Below are 16,913 nucleotides of genomic sequence, written 5' to 3' on the forward strand. Positions count from 1 at the left end.
TCCGCCTTCACCGACTCCTCCGCCACCGGCCTCGACAGCCTTGCCACCCTCACCTTTTCTCCTCCAGAACAGCTACTGGGGGAGTGGAGACAATACAGAGCAGCTCCCGTAGCCACGATGGAGATCAAAGGGATGGCGTACCCCATCCTGGAAGGGCTGACTGTCTGGGAGAACCAGCTCCGGTGAGAACACCGAGGGGCGCGGGCTTTCCTGGGTGGGATGGCAAGCGGCCGGAGTCCCTCCCTTCCTCCTTCCCAGGCCAGCTGGCAGAATTGGACAGGCGTTCCCCTTGAGCTGCGGCGGCTGGTGCCCCCACCACGCGAGGCCCCCCGGACCAACTGAGAGAGTTGGGTCGGAAATCCCCAGACTGCAGAGAACGGTGACCGGGGGGTTCCTTCCAAACACGTGACTCCCTGGTCTGGCTGGCAACAGTGCACTCTCCCGGGCTGCGACAGCTGGCGCCCTCCCGCCACGCTTGGCGCCCCAGGCCGACTAGGTAATTCGGCCGGACGCTCTCCCGTGCTGCGGCGGCCGGCGACCCTCCCCGCGTTTGGAACCCCGGGCTGGCTGGCACTCTTCCAAGACGCTTCAGCTGCCGAACCTCCCCTACGGCGAGAATTTTCCAGTTATAGGACCCACAGCAACTTTCACTGGTGGAACCCGCAGACAAACGTGTGCCACGAGTGCCACCTACTGGGCAGGATAAGAAAAACAGAACCCAGAGATTTCACAGGAAAATCTTCCAACCTGTTGGGTCCAACAACCAGGGAAATCTGATTAAATGCCCAGACGCGAGCAGAAGATAATGGATCACGCTCAGAAAATTGAAAATATGGCCCAGTCAAAGGAACAAACCAATAGTTCAAATGAGATACAGGAGCTGAAACAACTAATGCTGAATATACGAACAGAAATGGAAAACCTCTTCAAAAACGAAATCGATAAATTGAGGGAGGACATGAAGAAGACATGGGCTGATCAAAAAGAAGAAATAGAAAAACTAAAAAAAAAATCACAGAGCTTATGGAAGTGAAGGATAAAGTAGAAAAGATGGAAAAAACAATGGAGACCTACAATGACAGATTTAAAGAGACAGAAGATAGAATTAGTGATTTGAAGGATGGAACATCTGAATTCCAAAAAGAAACAGAAACTATCTGGAAAAGAATGGAAAAATTTGAACAGGGTATCAGGGAACTCAAGGACAATGTGAACCGCACAAATATACGTGTTGTGGGTGTCCCAGAAGGAGAAGAGAAGGGAAAAGGAGGAGAAAAACTAATGGAAGAAATTATCACTGAAAATTTCCCAACTCTTATGGAAGACCTAAAATTACAGATCCAAGAAGTGCAGCACACCCCAAAGAGATTAGACCCAAATAGGCATTCCCCAAGACACTTACTAGTTAGAATGTCAGAGGTCAAAGAGAAAGAGAGGATCTTGAAAGCAGCGAGAGAGAAGCAATCCATCACATACAAAGGAAACCCAATAAGACTATGTGTAGATTTCTCAGCAGAAATCATGGAAGCTAGAAGACAGTGGGATGATATATTTAAGTTACTAAAGGAGAAAAACCGCCAACCAAGACTCCTATATCCAGCAAAATTGTCCTTCAAAAATGAGGGAGAAATTAAAACATTCTCAGACAAAAAGTCACTGAGAGAATTTGTGACCAGGAGACCAGCTCTGCAAGAAATACTAAGGGAGCACTAGAGTCAGATACAAAAAGACAGAAGAGAGAGACATGGAGAAGAGTATAGAAAGAAGGAAAGTCAGATATGATATATATAATACAAAAGGCAAAATGGTAGAGGAAAATATTATCCAAACAGTAATAACTCCAAATGTTAATGGACTGAATTCCCCAATCAAAGACATAGACTGGCAGAATGGATTTAAAAACAGGATCCTTCTATATGCTGTCTACAGGAAACACATCTTAGACCCAAAGATAAATATAGGTTGAAAGTGAAAGGTTGGGAAAAGATATTTCATGCAAATAACAACCAGAAAAGAGCAGGAGTGGCTATACTAATATCCAACAAATTAGACATCAAATGTAAAACAGTTAAAAGAGACAAAGAAGGACACTATATACTAATAAAAGGAACAATTAAACAGGAAGACATAACAATCATAAATATTTACGCACCGAACCAGAATGCCCCAAAATACATGAGGAATACACTGCAAACACTGAAAAGGGAAATAGACTCATATACCATAATAGTTGGAGACTTCAATTCACCACTCTCATCAATGGACAGAACATCTAGACAGAGGATCAATAAAGAAATAGAGAATCTGAATATTACTATAAATGAGCTTGACTTAACAGACATTTATAGGACATTACATCCCATAACAGCAGGATACACCTTTTTTTCAAGTGCTCATGGATCATTCTCAAAGATAGACCATATGCTGGGTCACAAAGCAAGTCTTAACAAATTTAAAAAGATTGAAATCATACACAACACTTTCTCGGATCATAAAGGAATGAAGTTGGAAATCAATAATAGGCAGAGTGCCAGAAAATTCACAAATACATGGAGGCTCAACAACACACTCTTAAACAACAAGTGGGTCAAAGAAGAAACTGCAAGAGAGATTAGTAAATACCTAGAGGCGAATGAAAATGAAGACACAACATATCAAAACTTATGGGACGCAGCAAAGGCAGTGCTAAGAGGGAAATTTATTGCCCTAAATGCCTTTACCAGAAAAGAAGAAAAGGCAAAAATGCAGGAATTAACTGTCCACTTGGAAGAACTGGAGAAAGAACAGCAAACTAATCCCAAAGCAAGCAAAAGGAAAGAAATAACAAAGATTAGAGCAGAAATAAATGAAATTGAAAATGTGAAAACAATAGAGAAAATCAATAAGACCAGAAGTTGGTTCTATGAGAAAATCAATAAGATTGATGGGCCCTTAGCAAGATTGACAAAAAGAAGAAGAGAGGGGATGCAAATAAATAAGATCAGAAATGGAAGAGGAGACATAACCACTGACCTCACAGAAATAAAGGAGGTAGTAGCAGGATACTATGAACAACTTTACGCTAATAAATACAACAATTTAGATGAAATGGATGGGTTCCTGGAAAGACATGAACAACCAACTTTGACTCAAGAAGAAATAGATGACCTCAACAAACCAATCACAAGTAAAGAAATTGAATTAGTCATTCAAAAGCTCCCTAAAAAGAAAAGTCTAGGACCAGACGGCTTCACATGTGAATTCTATCAAACATTCCAGAAAGAATTAGTACCAACTCTCCTCAAACTCTTCAACATAATCGAAGTGGAGGGCAAACTACCTAATTCATTGTATGAAGCCAACATCACCCTCATACCAAAACCAGGCAAAGATATTACAAAAAAAGAAAACTAAAGGCCAATCTCTCTAATGAATACAGATGCAAAAATCCTCAATAAAACTCTAGCAAATCATATCCAACAACACATTAAAAAAATTATACATCATGACCAAGTAGGATTCATCCCAGGTATGCAAGGATGGTTCAACATAAGAAAATCAATTAATGTAATACACCACATCAACAAATCAAAGCAGAAAAATCATATGATCATCTCAATTGATGCAGAGAAGGCATTTGACAAGATTCAACATCCTTTCCTGTTGAAAACACTTCAAAAGATAGGAATACAAGGGAACTTCCTTAAAATGATAGAGGGAATATATGAAAAACCCACAGTTAATATCATCCTCAATGGGGAAAAATGGAAAACTTTCCCCCCAAGATCAGGAACAAGACAAGGATGTCCACTATCACCACTATTATTCAACATTGTGTTGGAAGTTCTAACCAGAGCAATTAGACAAGAAAAAGAAATACAAGGCATCAAAATTGGAAAGGAAGAAGTAAAACTATCACTGTTTGCAGACGATATGATACTATACATAGAAAACCCAGAAAAATCCACAACAAAATTACTACAGCTAATAAATGAGTACAGCAAAGTAGCAGGTTACAAGATCAACATTCAAAAATCTGTAGCTTTTCTATACACTAGTAATGAACAAGCTGAGGGGGAAATCAAGAAACGAATCCCATTTACAATCGCAACTAAAAGAATAAAATACCTAGGAATAAATTTAACCAAAGAGACAAAAAACCTATATAAAGAAAACTACAAAAAACTGCTAAAAGAAATCACAGAAGACCTAAATAGATGGAAGGGCATACCGTGTTCATGGATTGGAAGGCTAAATATAATTAAGATGTCAATCCTACCTAAACTGATCTACAGATTCAATGCAATACCAATCAAAATCCCAACAACTTATTTTTCAGAATTAGAAAAACCAATAAGCAAATTTATCTGGAAGGGCAGGTTGCCCCGAATTGCTAAAAACATCTTGAGGAAAAAAAACGAAGCTGGAGGTCTAGCGATGCCGGACTTTAAGGCATATTATGAAGCCACCGTGGTCAAAACAGCATGGTATTGGCATAAAGATAGATATATCGACCAATGGAATCGAATAGAGTGCTCAGATATAGACCCTCTCATCTATGGACATTTGATCTTTGATAAGGCAGTCAAGCTAATTCACCTGGGACAGAACAGTCTCTTCAATAAATGGTGCCTAGAGAAATGGATATCCATATGTAAAAGAATGAAAGAAGACCCGTATCTCACACCTTATACAAAAGTTAACTCAAAATGGATCAAAGATCTAAACATTAGGTCTAAGACCATAAAACAGAGGAAAATGTAGGGAGATATCTTATGAATCTTACAACTGGAGGCGGTTTTATGGACCTTAAACCTAAAGCAAGAGCACTGAAGAAAGAAATAAATAAATGGGAGCTCCTCAAAATTAAACACTTTTGAGCATCGAAGAACTTCATCAAGAAAGTAGAAAGACAGCCTACACAATGGGAGATAATATTTGGAAATGACATATCAGATAAAGGTCTAGTATCCAGAATTTATAAAGAGATTGTTCAACTCAACAACAAAAAGACAGCCAACCCAATTACAAAATGGGAAAAAGACTTGAACAGACACCTACCAGAAGAGGAAATACAAATGGCCAAGAGGCACATGAAGAGTTGCTCAATGTCCCTGGCCATTAGAGAAATGCAAATAAAAACCACAATGAGATATCATCTCACACCCACCAGAATGGCCATTATCGACAAAACAGAAAATGACAAGTGCTGGAGAGGATGCAGAGAAAGAGGCACACTTATCCACTGTTGGTGGGAATGTCAAATGGTGCAACCACTGTGGAAGGCAGTTTGGCGGTTCCTCAAAAGCTGAATATAGAATTGCCATACGACCCAGCAATACCATTGCTAGGTATCTACTCAGAGGACTTAAGGGCAAAGACACAAACGGACATTTGCACACCAATGTTTATAGCAGCGTTATTTACAATTGCAAAGAGATGGAAACAGCCAAAATCTCCATCAACAGAAGAACGGCTAAACAAACTGTGGTATATACATACGATGGAATATTATGCAGCTTTAAGACAAGATAAACTTATGAAACATGTAATAACATGGATGGACCTAGAGAATATTATGCTGAGTGAGACTAGCCAAAAACTAAAGGACAAAAACTGTATGGTCACACTGACATGAACGGACATTCGAGAATAAACTTGAAATATGTCATTGGTAACAGAGTCCAGCAGGAGTTAGAAACAGGGTAAGACAATGGGTAATTGAAGCTGAAGGGATACAGACTGTGCAACAAGACTAGATACAAAAATTCAAAAATGGACGCACAACAATACCTAATTGTAAAGTAATCATGTTAAAACACTGAATGAAGCTGCATCTGAGCTATAGGGTTTTTTTTTTTGTTTTTTTTTTTTTTTTACTATTATTGCTACTTTTATTTCTTTTCTCTATATTAACATTTTATATCTTTTTCTGTTGTATTGCTAGTTCCTCTAAACCGATGCAAATGTACTAAGAAACGATGATCATGCATCTATGTGATGATGTTAAGAATTACTGAGTTCATATGTAGAATGGTATGATTTCTAAATGTTGTGTTAATTTTTTTTTCTTTCCGTTAATAAAAAAATATTAAAAAAAAAGTATTTTTGTATAGTTTTTACCCAAGTTTTAAAATATTTTATAGTCAGATTTATAAACAGTTTGTGTATAAAAAAATAGTCAAGCATTAGAAATTTAATCAATTTTGTCAAGAAGGAATATATTACACCTTTATAAATATTGAAAGGCAAAATAAGAAATGGCAAATTATTATACTTATCTTAATTTCCAAAGTTAATTATTCAGAGAGAATACTACAGAAAATCAAACCAGAATTGATAGCATAAGTGCAGTAGTTTATATGTTGTTCTAGTTAGTAAGCTGCCGGAATGCGATATACCAAAAATGAGATGTGTTTTGTAAAGGAGAATTTATTAAGTTGCAAGTTAAGAGTTCTAAAATTGTGAAAATGTTCAAGTAAAAGCAAGTCTATAGAAATGCCCAATCTAAGGTATCCAGGGCAAGCTACCTCGGTTCAAGAAGGCTGATGATGTTCAGGGTCTCTCTCTCAGCTGGAAAGGCACAGCTTTCTCTCCAGGAATTTTCAATGGCTTCCCTGGGTCTCTGTCCATTCTGTTGACTCTGTTAGTTCTGGTGGCTTTCGTGGCTCTAAAGCTTTTTCCAAAACTGTTCCCTCTTCAAGGGCTCCAGTAAGCAATCCCACCCTGAATAGGTGGAGACACGTCTCTATGGAAACCATCTAACCAAGACTACCACCCACAGCTGGTTGAGTCGCATCTCCATGGGAACATTCAAAAAGATTCCACCCAGCAATGTCTGATGAGGATTAAAGGACATGGCCGTTCTGGGGTATATAATAGGTTCAAACCCGCACATATGTCAATGTGGGGAGGCTCTGCTGTCCAATCATTCAGTGAAACAGTAGTCTAGATGTTGTGAGGCAATCAGCTGACTTTACGTAAGGGTTAATATCAGTAATATGGGTGGGCCTCATCCAATCAATTGAGGCATTAAGACAAAAACTGAAGTTTCAAGGGGAAGAAGAAATTTAGCCTCACAACGCTAACATGAGCTCCTCTCTGAGTTTTGGCCTGCTGTCCTGCACTACAGATTTCAGACTTCTCAACGCCCACACTCATGTGAGCCAATTCCTGAAAATGAATCTTGTGTGAATGTGTGTGTGTGTGTGCGGTGCATTCTATTGGCTCTTCCCTCTGATAACCCTATGTGATATGGATTTTGTTACCAAGAGTGGTTTCAGAAGAAAAGAAACTTAAAAGAATGAGTTTTCTGATTCGGTTCTGGGTTTTCTGGAATTGGTTTTCTAATCTGATGATCTTTAAAGGCACTAGTGACTCTATTTAAAGGCACTAATGACTCTATTTAAAGTGGAAAATAAGGCATGATGTGGCAATAGAGATATGTAGAACATCACCATTGGATATTCCTAATCAAATACTAATGAAGCAAGGCTCTGAGTGACAATGTACTTGATACCTTAGAACCTATTTTTCCATACAAATGGGTATAATGAGATTGGCTGGCATAAGGAGATTAGCTCCTAACTGTGCTACAGAAAGTAGAGAAAGAAAATTATGAGCTCACCATTATGGTAGGAAAGGCCACTTGAAAGTCATTAGAACTGGCTCTATTCAGAAATATAGTAAACCAAGAGCAATACTGCATTTCTTGAGGAATTTCAGAAATTAATACCACCTCAAGGACTTGAAGGTTGCAGGAATGGTGATTCCCACCACACTCCATTCAATTCACCTAATTGGTTTGTACAGAAATAGATGTATGCTGGATAATGGCAGTGGATTATGGTGGTGACTCCAATTGCAGCTGCTGTTCCAGATATGGTTTTACTACTTGAACAAATTGGCACATCCCTGGTATCTGGTATGTAGCTATTAATATGGAAAATGCTTTTTCTCATTACCTGTTAGTACCACCAGAAGCAGTTTGATTTCAGCCAGTAAGATCAGCAGTATACTTTAGGTCCTATTTCCAGAGTATATCAACTTCCCAGTTCTATTTCATAATCTAGTTCACAGAGAACATGATTTCCCTTCCATAAGACATCACTGTGGCCCATTACATTGATGACATTATGCTGATTAGACCTAGTGAGCAAGAAATAGCAACAATGCTAGGCTTATTGTTAAAACATGCGTGTCAGAAGGTGTGAATTAAATTCAAAGAAATTTCAGGGTCCTTACACATCAGTGAAATTCCTGATGATCTAGTGGTATAGATGCCAAGGCATTTCCTTTTAATCTGAAGGATAAATTGTTACATGGTCTCCTCCTGTGATCCCCAAAAAGGCACACAACCTAGTAAACTTTAGAATGTGAAGGCAACATGTGCCTCATTTGGGTACATTAGTCTCAACTGTATACTTAGCGATCTAAAAGCTATCAGTTTTGAGTGGGATCAAGAACAAGAGAACATTTTGCAAGAGGGCCAGGCTGCAGTGTAACTGCTCTGCAACCTTGCCATAAGATCCAGCAGAAATAATGGGCTTGAAGTTCAGTGGTGGACATAGAAGTTGTTTTGAGTCTTTGTCAGGCTCATGTGGGTGACTCAAAGCGCAGACCCTTAGGATATTAGAGCAAAGCCCTGAATCCTCTGCAGAGACTACCATCCTTTTGAGAAAATTTTTATTGGCTTGCTACTGGACCTTAGTAAAGACTTAATGATTAACCAGGTGACAGCATCGTCATGTAACTTGGAGCTGCTAATCATGAAGCCAATTAAGAAGGCCCTGAAGGTACATATAATTTGTGTGAGTTAGAAGCCTAAATGCCCACAGTTCAACAGTTTCAAGTTCTTCCCACAAGCCGCCCCAATGCACCATAAACTAAAATGGGATATCTACATAAGAATAACCTCCAGGATAACCTCTCAACATCGTTTGAAATGTCTCAGCCACGGAGTTTATTTTGTCTCGTTTCTCTTTTCCCCATTTTGGTCAAGAAGGCTTTCTTAATCTCATGATGCAGGGTCTTGGCTCATCCCAGGAGTTCCATCCCATGTTACCAGGGAAATTTATGCCCTGGGAGTCATGTCACTCACAGCGGGGAGAGCAGTGAGTTCACCCGCCGAGTTGGATTAGACAGAGAAGCCACATCTGAGCACAAAAGAGATTCTCTGGGAGTGACTCTTAGGCATAATTATAAGTAGGCTTAGCTTCTCCTTTGCAGGAATAAGTTTCATGGGGTCAAATCACAAGATCAAGGGCTCAGTCTATTGAATTGGTTGTTCCCACTGCTTGCAAGAACATCAGGAATTCCCCAGATGGAGAAGACGAATATTTCCTCCTTTCTCCTAAGTCCCTCAAGGGGATTTTAAAAATACTTTTCATTCTCTCCCCAAATTACTCTGGGATATATCACAACATCACTCTAACTTGTACAAACTAGAAAGATCTCACACCCTATTCAAGATTCCATGCAATTATGGTGTTCAAATAAACTGACCATACAAGTTAAATTAGACAATGTGCTACCCAAAATATAAATTTTGCACCAAATAAACATCTCACCTTCTGGTCTCACACAGAAGTTGAAGTTTTGAAATATAGACCATCCTTTACCCTGCATTCTGACTTACCTTGGCCCTGTCCAGGCCAACTTCATTCATATTTCTAGTTGAAGTCTAATCACTTTTCCAACTTTTAAAACAGTTCCTGTATGGGTACTGCTGACTTTCATAGCTTCAGAGCTCTGACTCTGAGTTGCAGGTACCCCATAAATACCCAAAGTTTTTGAGAAGGACCAGATTATACTCAAATAGCTCAGTATCTCAGAATTTTCTGGAATAGATGTGACTGCTGTAAAAGCTTACAATCTAGGAACCTTTTTCTACTTATGGTCTCATCAGGAGTCCCCTACAATCAGTGATGGAGGAAGAGAAGACTTGACCTGGCTTACAGGTCATTCTGTATGATACGGAGTCAGCACTTAAAACCGGACATCTTCAGCACTAGAGCCATTTCTGGGATTTTTAAAGATAGTGGTGAAAGGAAATCCTCCCAGTGGGCAGAACTTCGAGCAGTGCACCTATTTGTTCATTTTGCTTAGAAGGAGAAATAGCCAGAGGTGCATTTATATACAGATTCATGGGCTGTGGCCAATAGTTTGATGGAATGGTGGATTAGTTTGTTAAGCTGCTGGAATGCACTATGCCAGAAATTGAATGGCTTTTATAAAGGGAATATAATATGTTACAAATATAAAGTTCCAGGGCCATGAAAATGTCCAAATCAAGGCACCAACAAGAGGTGCCAACAAGGCACCTCAAGAAAGGCTGACACTGTCCAGAACACCTCTATTAGCTGGGAAGGCATGTGGCTGGAATCTGCTGCTCCGTGTTGCCGGTTCCATTGCTTCCAATTTCTGATTCCAGTGGTTTTCTCTCAGAGCATCTATGGGCCTTCACTTAGTTCCTCCAGGACAAAACCCTGGTTCTGGCCTGCTTAGTCTCTCATGAGAAGGCACATGTTGACTCTTCTGGGCTCTGCCCATGTCTAGGCATCTGCTCTGTCAGCACTCCAAGCATCTCCAAACATCCATGACTCTGTCAGCTCTGAAGCAACTGTTCTCCAAATGTCTGCATCTGAGGTTTCTCCAAAGTGTTTTCCCCTTTTAAAGTATTTAAGTAGATTATCACTATGTGATGGTCCTCCCTGAATGGGTGAGCACATCTCCATCTAATAAGAAGGTCACACCCACAATTGGGCACTTCACATCTCTGCAGAGATAATCTAATCAAAGGTTTCACATCACAATATAGAATCAGAAGTAAAGAAATGGCTGCCCCACAAGATTGGATAGGATTAAAACATGGCTTTTCTGGGGCACATAATTTCAAACTGGCACAGATTGTTAGGGATTTGGAAGGACAATGTTTGGTAAATCGATGACAAGGAAGTCTGGGGAAAAGACATGTGGGTAGACCTCTCAGAATGGGTAGAAAACATGAATATATTTGTATGGCATGAGAATGCTTACCCAAGGGTAACCTCAGTAGAGGAGGATTTCAACAACATAATTGATAGGATATTATTCTGTGAAAACTAGTGTTTCAGTTGGGTAATGCTACCAGAATGCAATATACCAGAAATGGATTGGCTTTTACAAAAGGAGCTTATTAAGTTATAAGATTACAGTTGTAAGGTCATAAAAATGTTCAAACCAAGGCATCCAGAAAGATACCTCTAACTAAGGGAACTCTTTTGCCTCTGAAGAAAGCCCACTGGGCTTTTGGACACCTCTGTCCATTGGGAAGGTATGTTGCTGGCATCTGCTTATCCTTGCATCTGATTCTGTTGATTCATCTTCTGATTCCAGTGGCTCTCTCTCTAAATATCTGTGGGCCCTCACTTAGCTTCTATGCAGTAAACACTTTTCATCTCTTAGCTTAGCATTTCTAAACAACTGTCTTGGCATCATCTCTTTGCTCTCTGTGTCAACTCTCCAAGTATCTGTTTGCATCTCCAGAATGCCTCCCTCCTAAAGGATTCCAGTAAGCAGATTAAGATTCACCTTGAATGGGCAGGGCCACATCTCCATGGAAACAACCTAATCAAAAGCTCCCACCTAAACAATAGGTCTGCCCCCACAAGATTGGACTAAAAGAGAGTGGCTTTTCTGGGGTGCATAACAATTTCAAACCACTACAATCAGTTAGTCACTTTTCCCCATCACTTCTGAAATAGCCCAATGGGCTCAGGAACAAAGTAGCCATGGTGACAGGGATTTAGGTTATGCATGGGCTCAGCAATAATCACTTTCACTAACCAATGCCATTCTAGCTATAGCCATTGCTGAGTGCCCCAAATTCCAATGAGACAGACACTGAGTCACTAGTGATCAGCCAGCTTCCTGGTGTCAGATTGATAACATTTGGATGGCATCCATCAAGACACTTACTCTGAATAGGATTTGCTCTCACTGCATACAATGCTTCTGCCAAACCACCATTTGTGAACTTACAGAATGCCTTATCCACCGTGATGATATTCCACATAGCATTGCAAATGAAGTACAGCAATGGGACCATGTTCTTGGAATTCACTGGTTTTACCATGTCCCTCATCATTCTGAAGCAACTAGTTTGATGGAATGGTGGAATGGCCTTTTGAAGACTCGATTATAAACAGCTAGGTGGATACACCATGTAAGACTGGAGCAGTGTTCTTCAGGAAGTTGTATATGCTCTAAATCAGCATCAAGTATATAAGCCTGGTTTTCCCAAGTCCTTGATCCATGGACCTAGTATCAAGGCATGGAAATGAGAGAAGCACCACTCACTATTATCCCTAACTTACTAACAAGATTTTTACTTCCTGTTCTCATGACCTTATACTCTGCTGGCCAGAAAGCTTAGTTACAAAAGGATTACTGCTTCCGCCAGGAGACAAAACAATAATTCCTTTGCACTGGAATTCCACCATGCTACTCTGGGCTCTCACTATTCTGAAGCAAAAGGAAGAGAAGGGAATTACCATACTGAGTGGATAACTGATCCTGATTACCAAGAGAAAATTGGACAGTTACTATACAATGGAGGTAAACAAGGGTATGTCTGGAATATAGGAGATCCCTTCAGGCACCATTTGGTGCTCTAATGCCCTATAACTGAAGGCAGTGGAAAACAACAGCAACCCAATCAGGCAAGACCACTAAGAGCCCAGACTCCTCAGGGATGAAAGTTTGGGTTGTCCTACCAAGAAAAGAACCAAGACCAGCTGAGATGGTTGCTGAGGGGAAAGGGAATATGCCAGCCATGACCATGTGAGTAGTAGCAGAAATGAGGACGTAATTGTTGAGTGTTTCATCTTTATTTTGTAATGAACATGCATGATAAATATTAAGCAAATATCTTTGTTTTTTCCTCTGTCTTTTCCTATCATATAAGATGTCTTAACTTTACATCATTGTCTTTAAATTACAATATATCCGAGAGAAGTGTGAATGTTACCCAAGGGCTTTGCATCATCATCTGAGGAAAGAGTGCATTTTCCATAGTAGGCAGCACAGTTGTATCATGTTAGTAGAATTTCAAAAAATTTTGTTATTGTCTTTATTGGAAGGTGAAGCGTGGTTTAAGGAGATACTTATACATTGTCAAAGGGTGGAATGTGATGGTTAATTTTAGGTGTAAACTTGGCAGAACTATGGTGCTTAGCTGTTTAGTCAAACAGTAGGACAGACATTGCTGTGAATGTAGCTAGCAGATGTGATTAGCATCTACAGTCAGCTGAATTTAAGTAAAGAAATTACTTAAATTTTAATTTAATTTAATTACTAATTATTAATTACTTCAATACTGGATAATGTGTGTGGGTCTCATAAGATCAGTGGAAGGCCATAAGTGCAAAAGGTGAGGTATCCCGGAGAAGAAATTCTCACAGAATCTGGTACAGAACAAGAGACAGTTTCCTAATATCAATGTCTGAATTTTGTGTTTGCTTATCAGGCTTCTAATACCTAAGCACTAGAAGAAAGGTCTATTCCCGACGTCAATTTTAAATTAAATTTTCAAAATCTAATTTGGTCTTTTAAAAAGCTTGCATTTATTTTTAAATAGGCTTTCCAGGAAATAATTTGAAAATAATAAATTAGAATATTTAAAATGTATATTTACTACCTCAATTGAAGCTAAATATTTAGTTTCAAATAAAATGTAAAATGTAAAAATCTAATGTTAGTGTTATAATACTTTAATCTATCCTCAAAAATTTTTCTTATGGCTCAGTTTTTTCCCTAAAACTATATAGATTCATCTTACTATGGATCAAATATTTTAATAAGCACATTATCATACCTGAGTCAAATATTCCAATCCAGGTGGACAGTTAGGTATCGGATCTAGTGCTGGCATCCATTGTATCGTTGGTTGTAGATCGTAAAAATCCATAAACTGGATTATATAATTTCCTAGAGTGTTAGAATTGAACAGATTTATCCTATCTTTGAATTCTAAAATTACAGAAACATATTCACATGCTGGCGACAGGTACATTAAAGTTTAGTTTTTCTTCTTTCAATGGTGTAGACATCATCCATGTTTTACTTTAACTATGTTTTGTTATTTTATGTACAAAGCCTATCTTTCAACTAAACCAAAAAAGAACCCCAAGAATAAAAGAAATTCCAGTTTATACCAGTATGGTAAACTGTGTGTAAGTTGTGAAGAGGTTTCTGCTTTACATATATATATACATATATATTTAGTCCCACCTGATGTTATTCTATTAATTCAATAATTTTGCTAAGCTTTCTGGAATAAACATTGTGTATGATAAGGATCCTCTTTCCTGCAATTTTCAATTTTGTTTTCCTCATTTCCTTCTGAGCCCTAACTTCAGTACTTTAAGCAAACATGTTCTGCCAACAACCTGTTTGATGGTGTAAGTGTTCTTTATGATGAAATAAGGTTTTCCCTACCATGCTCATCTCCTTCTGAGCCCTCATCAGCAGTTCTTTAATATCCACATTGCTACTAATAGCCTGCTGAAGGCAATCTAAGATTTTTCTATTAAGCTCATCAATCTTCCAGTCTCCACCAATTCCTCATTTGCAAAGCCACTTCCACATTTTTAGGTATTTTTTTACAGCAACACCTTGTTTCCACATATCAAAATCTGTACTGGTGTCCTATTGCTTCTGTAATGAACTTTTGTGCTTAATACAACACAAATGTATTACATATTTAGAGGTCAGAAGTCTAAAATGAATAAACAGGCATGAGTTCCTTCTGGAGGCTTGAGGGGCTAGGGCAGGGTTTCTTTGCCTTTTCCAGGTTCTAGAAGCTGCCTGCATTCCTTGGCTTGAAGACCCCTTCCTCCATCTTCAAAGCCATGAGCGTAGTATCTTCTTTCCTCTCTGACCTTCTGCCTCTTTCTTATAGGGATCCTTTTCATTACATTGTGTCCACTGGGCAATCTAGGATAATCTCCCCATCTCAAGTTGCTTAAATCAATCACATCTGCAAGTTCCTTTTGCCACACCGAAGTTAGCATATTTAGAGCTTTGGGGGATTAGTACATGGGTTTCTTTGGAGGTTCATTATTTGGTCTACCACACTATGGTTACTCTGATTATGAGGCTATTGGTTTTTAAGACTTCTGTGGAAGTAGGGAGAGGGAGATGGGGACAGGGAAATTTAAAATGGCCCAAACTCACTGTTCTTCCTGAGCTTTTCTCATTTTTCTTGAATAAATGCTCCTCACATTTTTGTGACTCTATTACCTAGATTCATTAATAGAAGAACTAGAAAGAGAAGCCAGGTATCCACAAGTGAGTACATTATTTATGCAGGAGCATTTGAGATGGACCATGGAATGGGGTGTGATGTATGAATCCAAAGAGTGTTTCAGGAAAGGAAAAAGAGTCCTATGAAATGTCAGATATAATTTAAACATATGTTTAATTATAAGTCAGAATAAAATGGGTGGGAGGCTTTGTTACTACTCAGCTATGACTGTTTTTCTGCTCACTAGATAAGGGCATAAATGTCTTCCTTCTTTGGATGCTGACCACCCAAGCTGGAAGCTCAGAGATTGGGCATCTTGGCCAAAATGGCAGCAAGATTTTCTGTTACATCAGAGGTAGCGGTACTGATATACTGGCAGTATGGAAGCATTAGCAAAGGTCTGGCTCCTTTTGTCTGAAAAAACTACAGTTGACTCGCATTATTTGTAAAGCCCCCATTAGATGGGACATAGATCAGACCATAGGTATAAACTAAGGGCAGAAGTCATCTATGGAGATGTAAAGGTGAAACAAAATATTAATTTTGGGAAATTACACATGCTATGGTTACCTGGGCTGTGAGGTTTGAAGAGACTTTGGTCCTCTGTCTGACCCACGTCCACAGCGTCTTAGAGCTGTTGTTAGGAAGAGTCTAAGATAGGGAGATCTAAGTAACCATGACAACATACATTCCATACAGAACTTTGAAGCTAATTAGTCCAGTGCATACTTATATGGGCACTAGGCTATAAAGCTGGTATTTGTCCTGCAGTCTGGACAGAGGCATAAAGCAGACCGCCAAGCACTACACGCTCTGAATTTGAATAATTAACTGAGTTGGGACCACTTCCCCATAGTCTAACTAAATATTAAAGGCTCTGTCATCCTATGATCTAAGAAGTTTGTGGTGTGCTGACAATTCCTGAAGGCGTCCATCTGGTCCTCAGTGATTGTGGCTCACTCTGATACCTGTTGTGTCACTCCTTCCATCTGGTTTCCAATCACTGGCCTATTAAGATCACCATGGAAATCTGCACAGCAGTGGTACCTATAACTGTTCTTTCATTAATCTTATACCACTTTTGAGTGCTCCTAAATTAACACTGCTGATTCCACACCTCACGTGCTAAACGGAAACCCTGCAAGGCATTTATTGTTCCCTGGTGTTTTCGTTTGTAAGCTGCCAGAATGCAATACACCAGAAACAGAACAGCTTTTAAAAAAGAAATTTAAGTTGCAAGTTTATAATTCTAAGGTCGTGAAAATGTCCAAATTAAGGCATCCAAAGAAAGATTCCTTAACTCCAAAGAAAGGGCTGATGAAGTTCAGGGTTTCTCTCTGAGCTGGGAGAGCACATGGCGATGTCTGCTAGCTTTCTTTCCTCATTCCCCGGGGTCATCTTCCTTCTGCTCCAAAGGTCTCTGGGTTTGTTGGCTCTGTAGCTTTTTCTAAAATGATTTGCTCTTAAAGGGTTCCAGTAAGAGACCTCACCTTGAATGGGTGGAGACACTTCTCCATGGAAACCACCTAAGCAAAGGTTACCACCCACAATTGGGTGCATCACATCTCCTTGGACACAATAAAAATATCCCACCCAGCAATATTGAATGAGGATTAAAGAACTAGGCTTTTCTAGGGTATACAACAGA

The 16,913-nt window shown here is 39.3% G+C and overlaps 1 protein-coding gene across 1 annotated transcript in view; it reads right to left on the reverse strand.

Moving 5' to 3' along the window:
- The window catches only part of PLSCR2 (phospholipid scramblase 2), a 42,275-nt gene extending 26,329 nt beyond the window's left edge, over positions 1–15,946 (reverse strand). The window contains exons 1-2 of the mRNA XM_077159131.1: positions 15,836–15,946; positions 13,835–13,947 (exon numbers count right to left, since the gene is read on the reverse strand). Coding sequence (XP_077015246.1) covers positions 13,835–13,927 — 93 coding nt within the window. The 5' untranslated portion in view covers positions 13,928–13,947; positions 15,836–15,946. The remainder of the gene's footprint in view (positions 1–13,834; positions 13,948–15,835) is intronic.
- Positions 15,947–16,913: the final 967 nt, after the last annotated feature.

The sequence above is a fragment of the Tamandua tetradactyla genome, chromosome 5 (assembly GCF_023851605.1).
Source record: "Tamandua tetradactyla isolate mTamTet1 chromosome 5, mTamTet1.pri, whole genome shotgun sequence".
Lineage (NCBI taxonomy): Eukaryota > Metazoa > Chordata > Mammalia > Pilosa > Myrmecophagidae > Tamandua > Tamandua tetradactyla.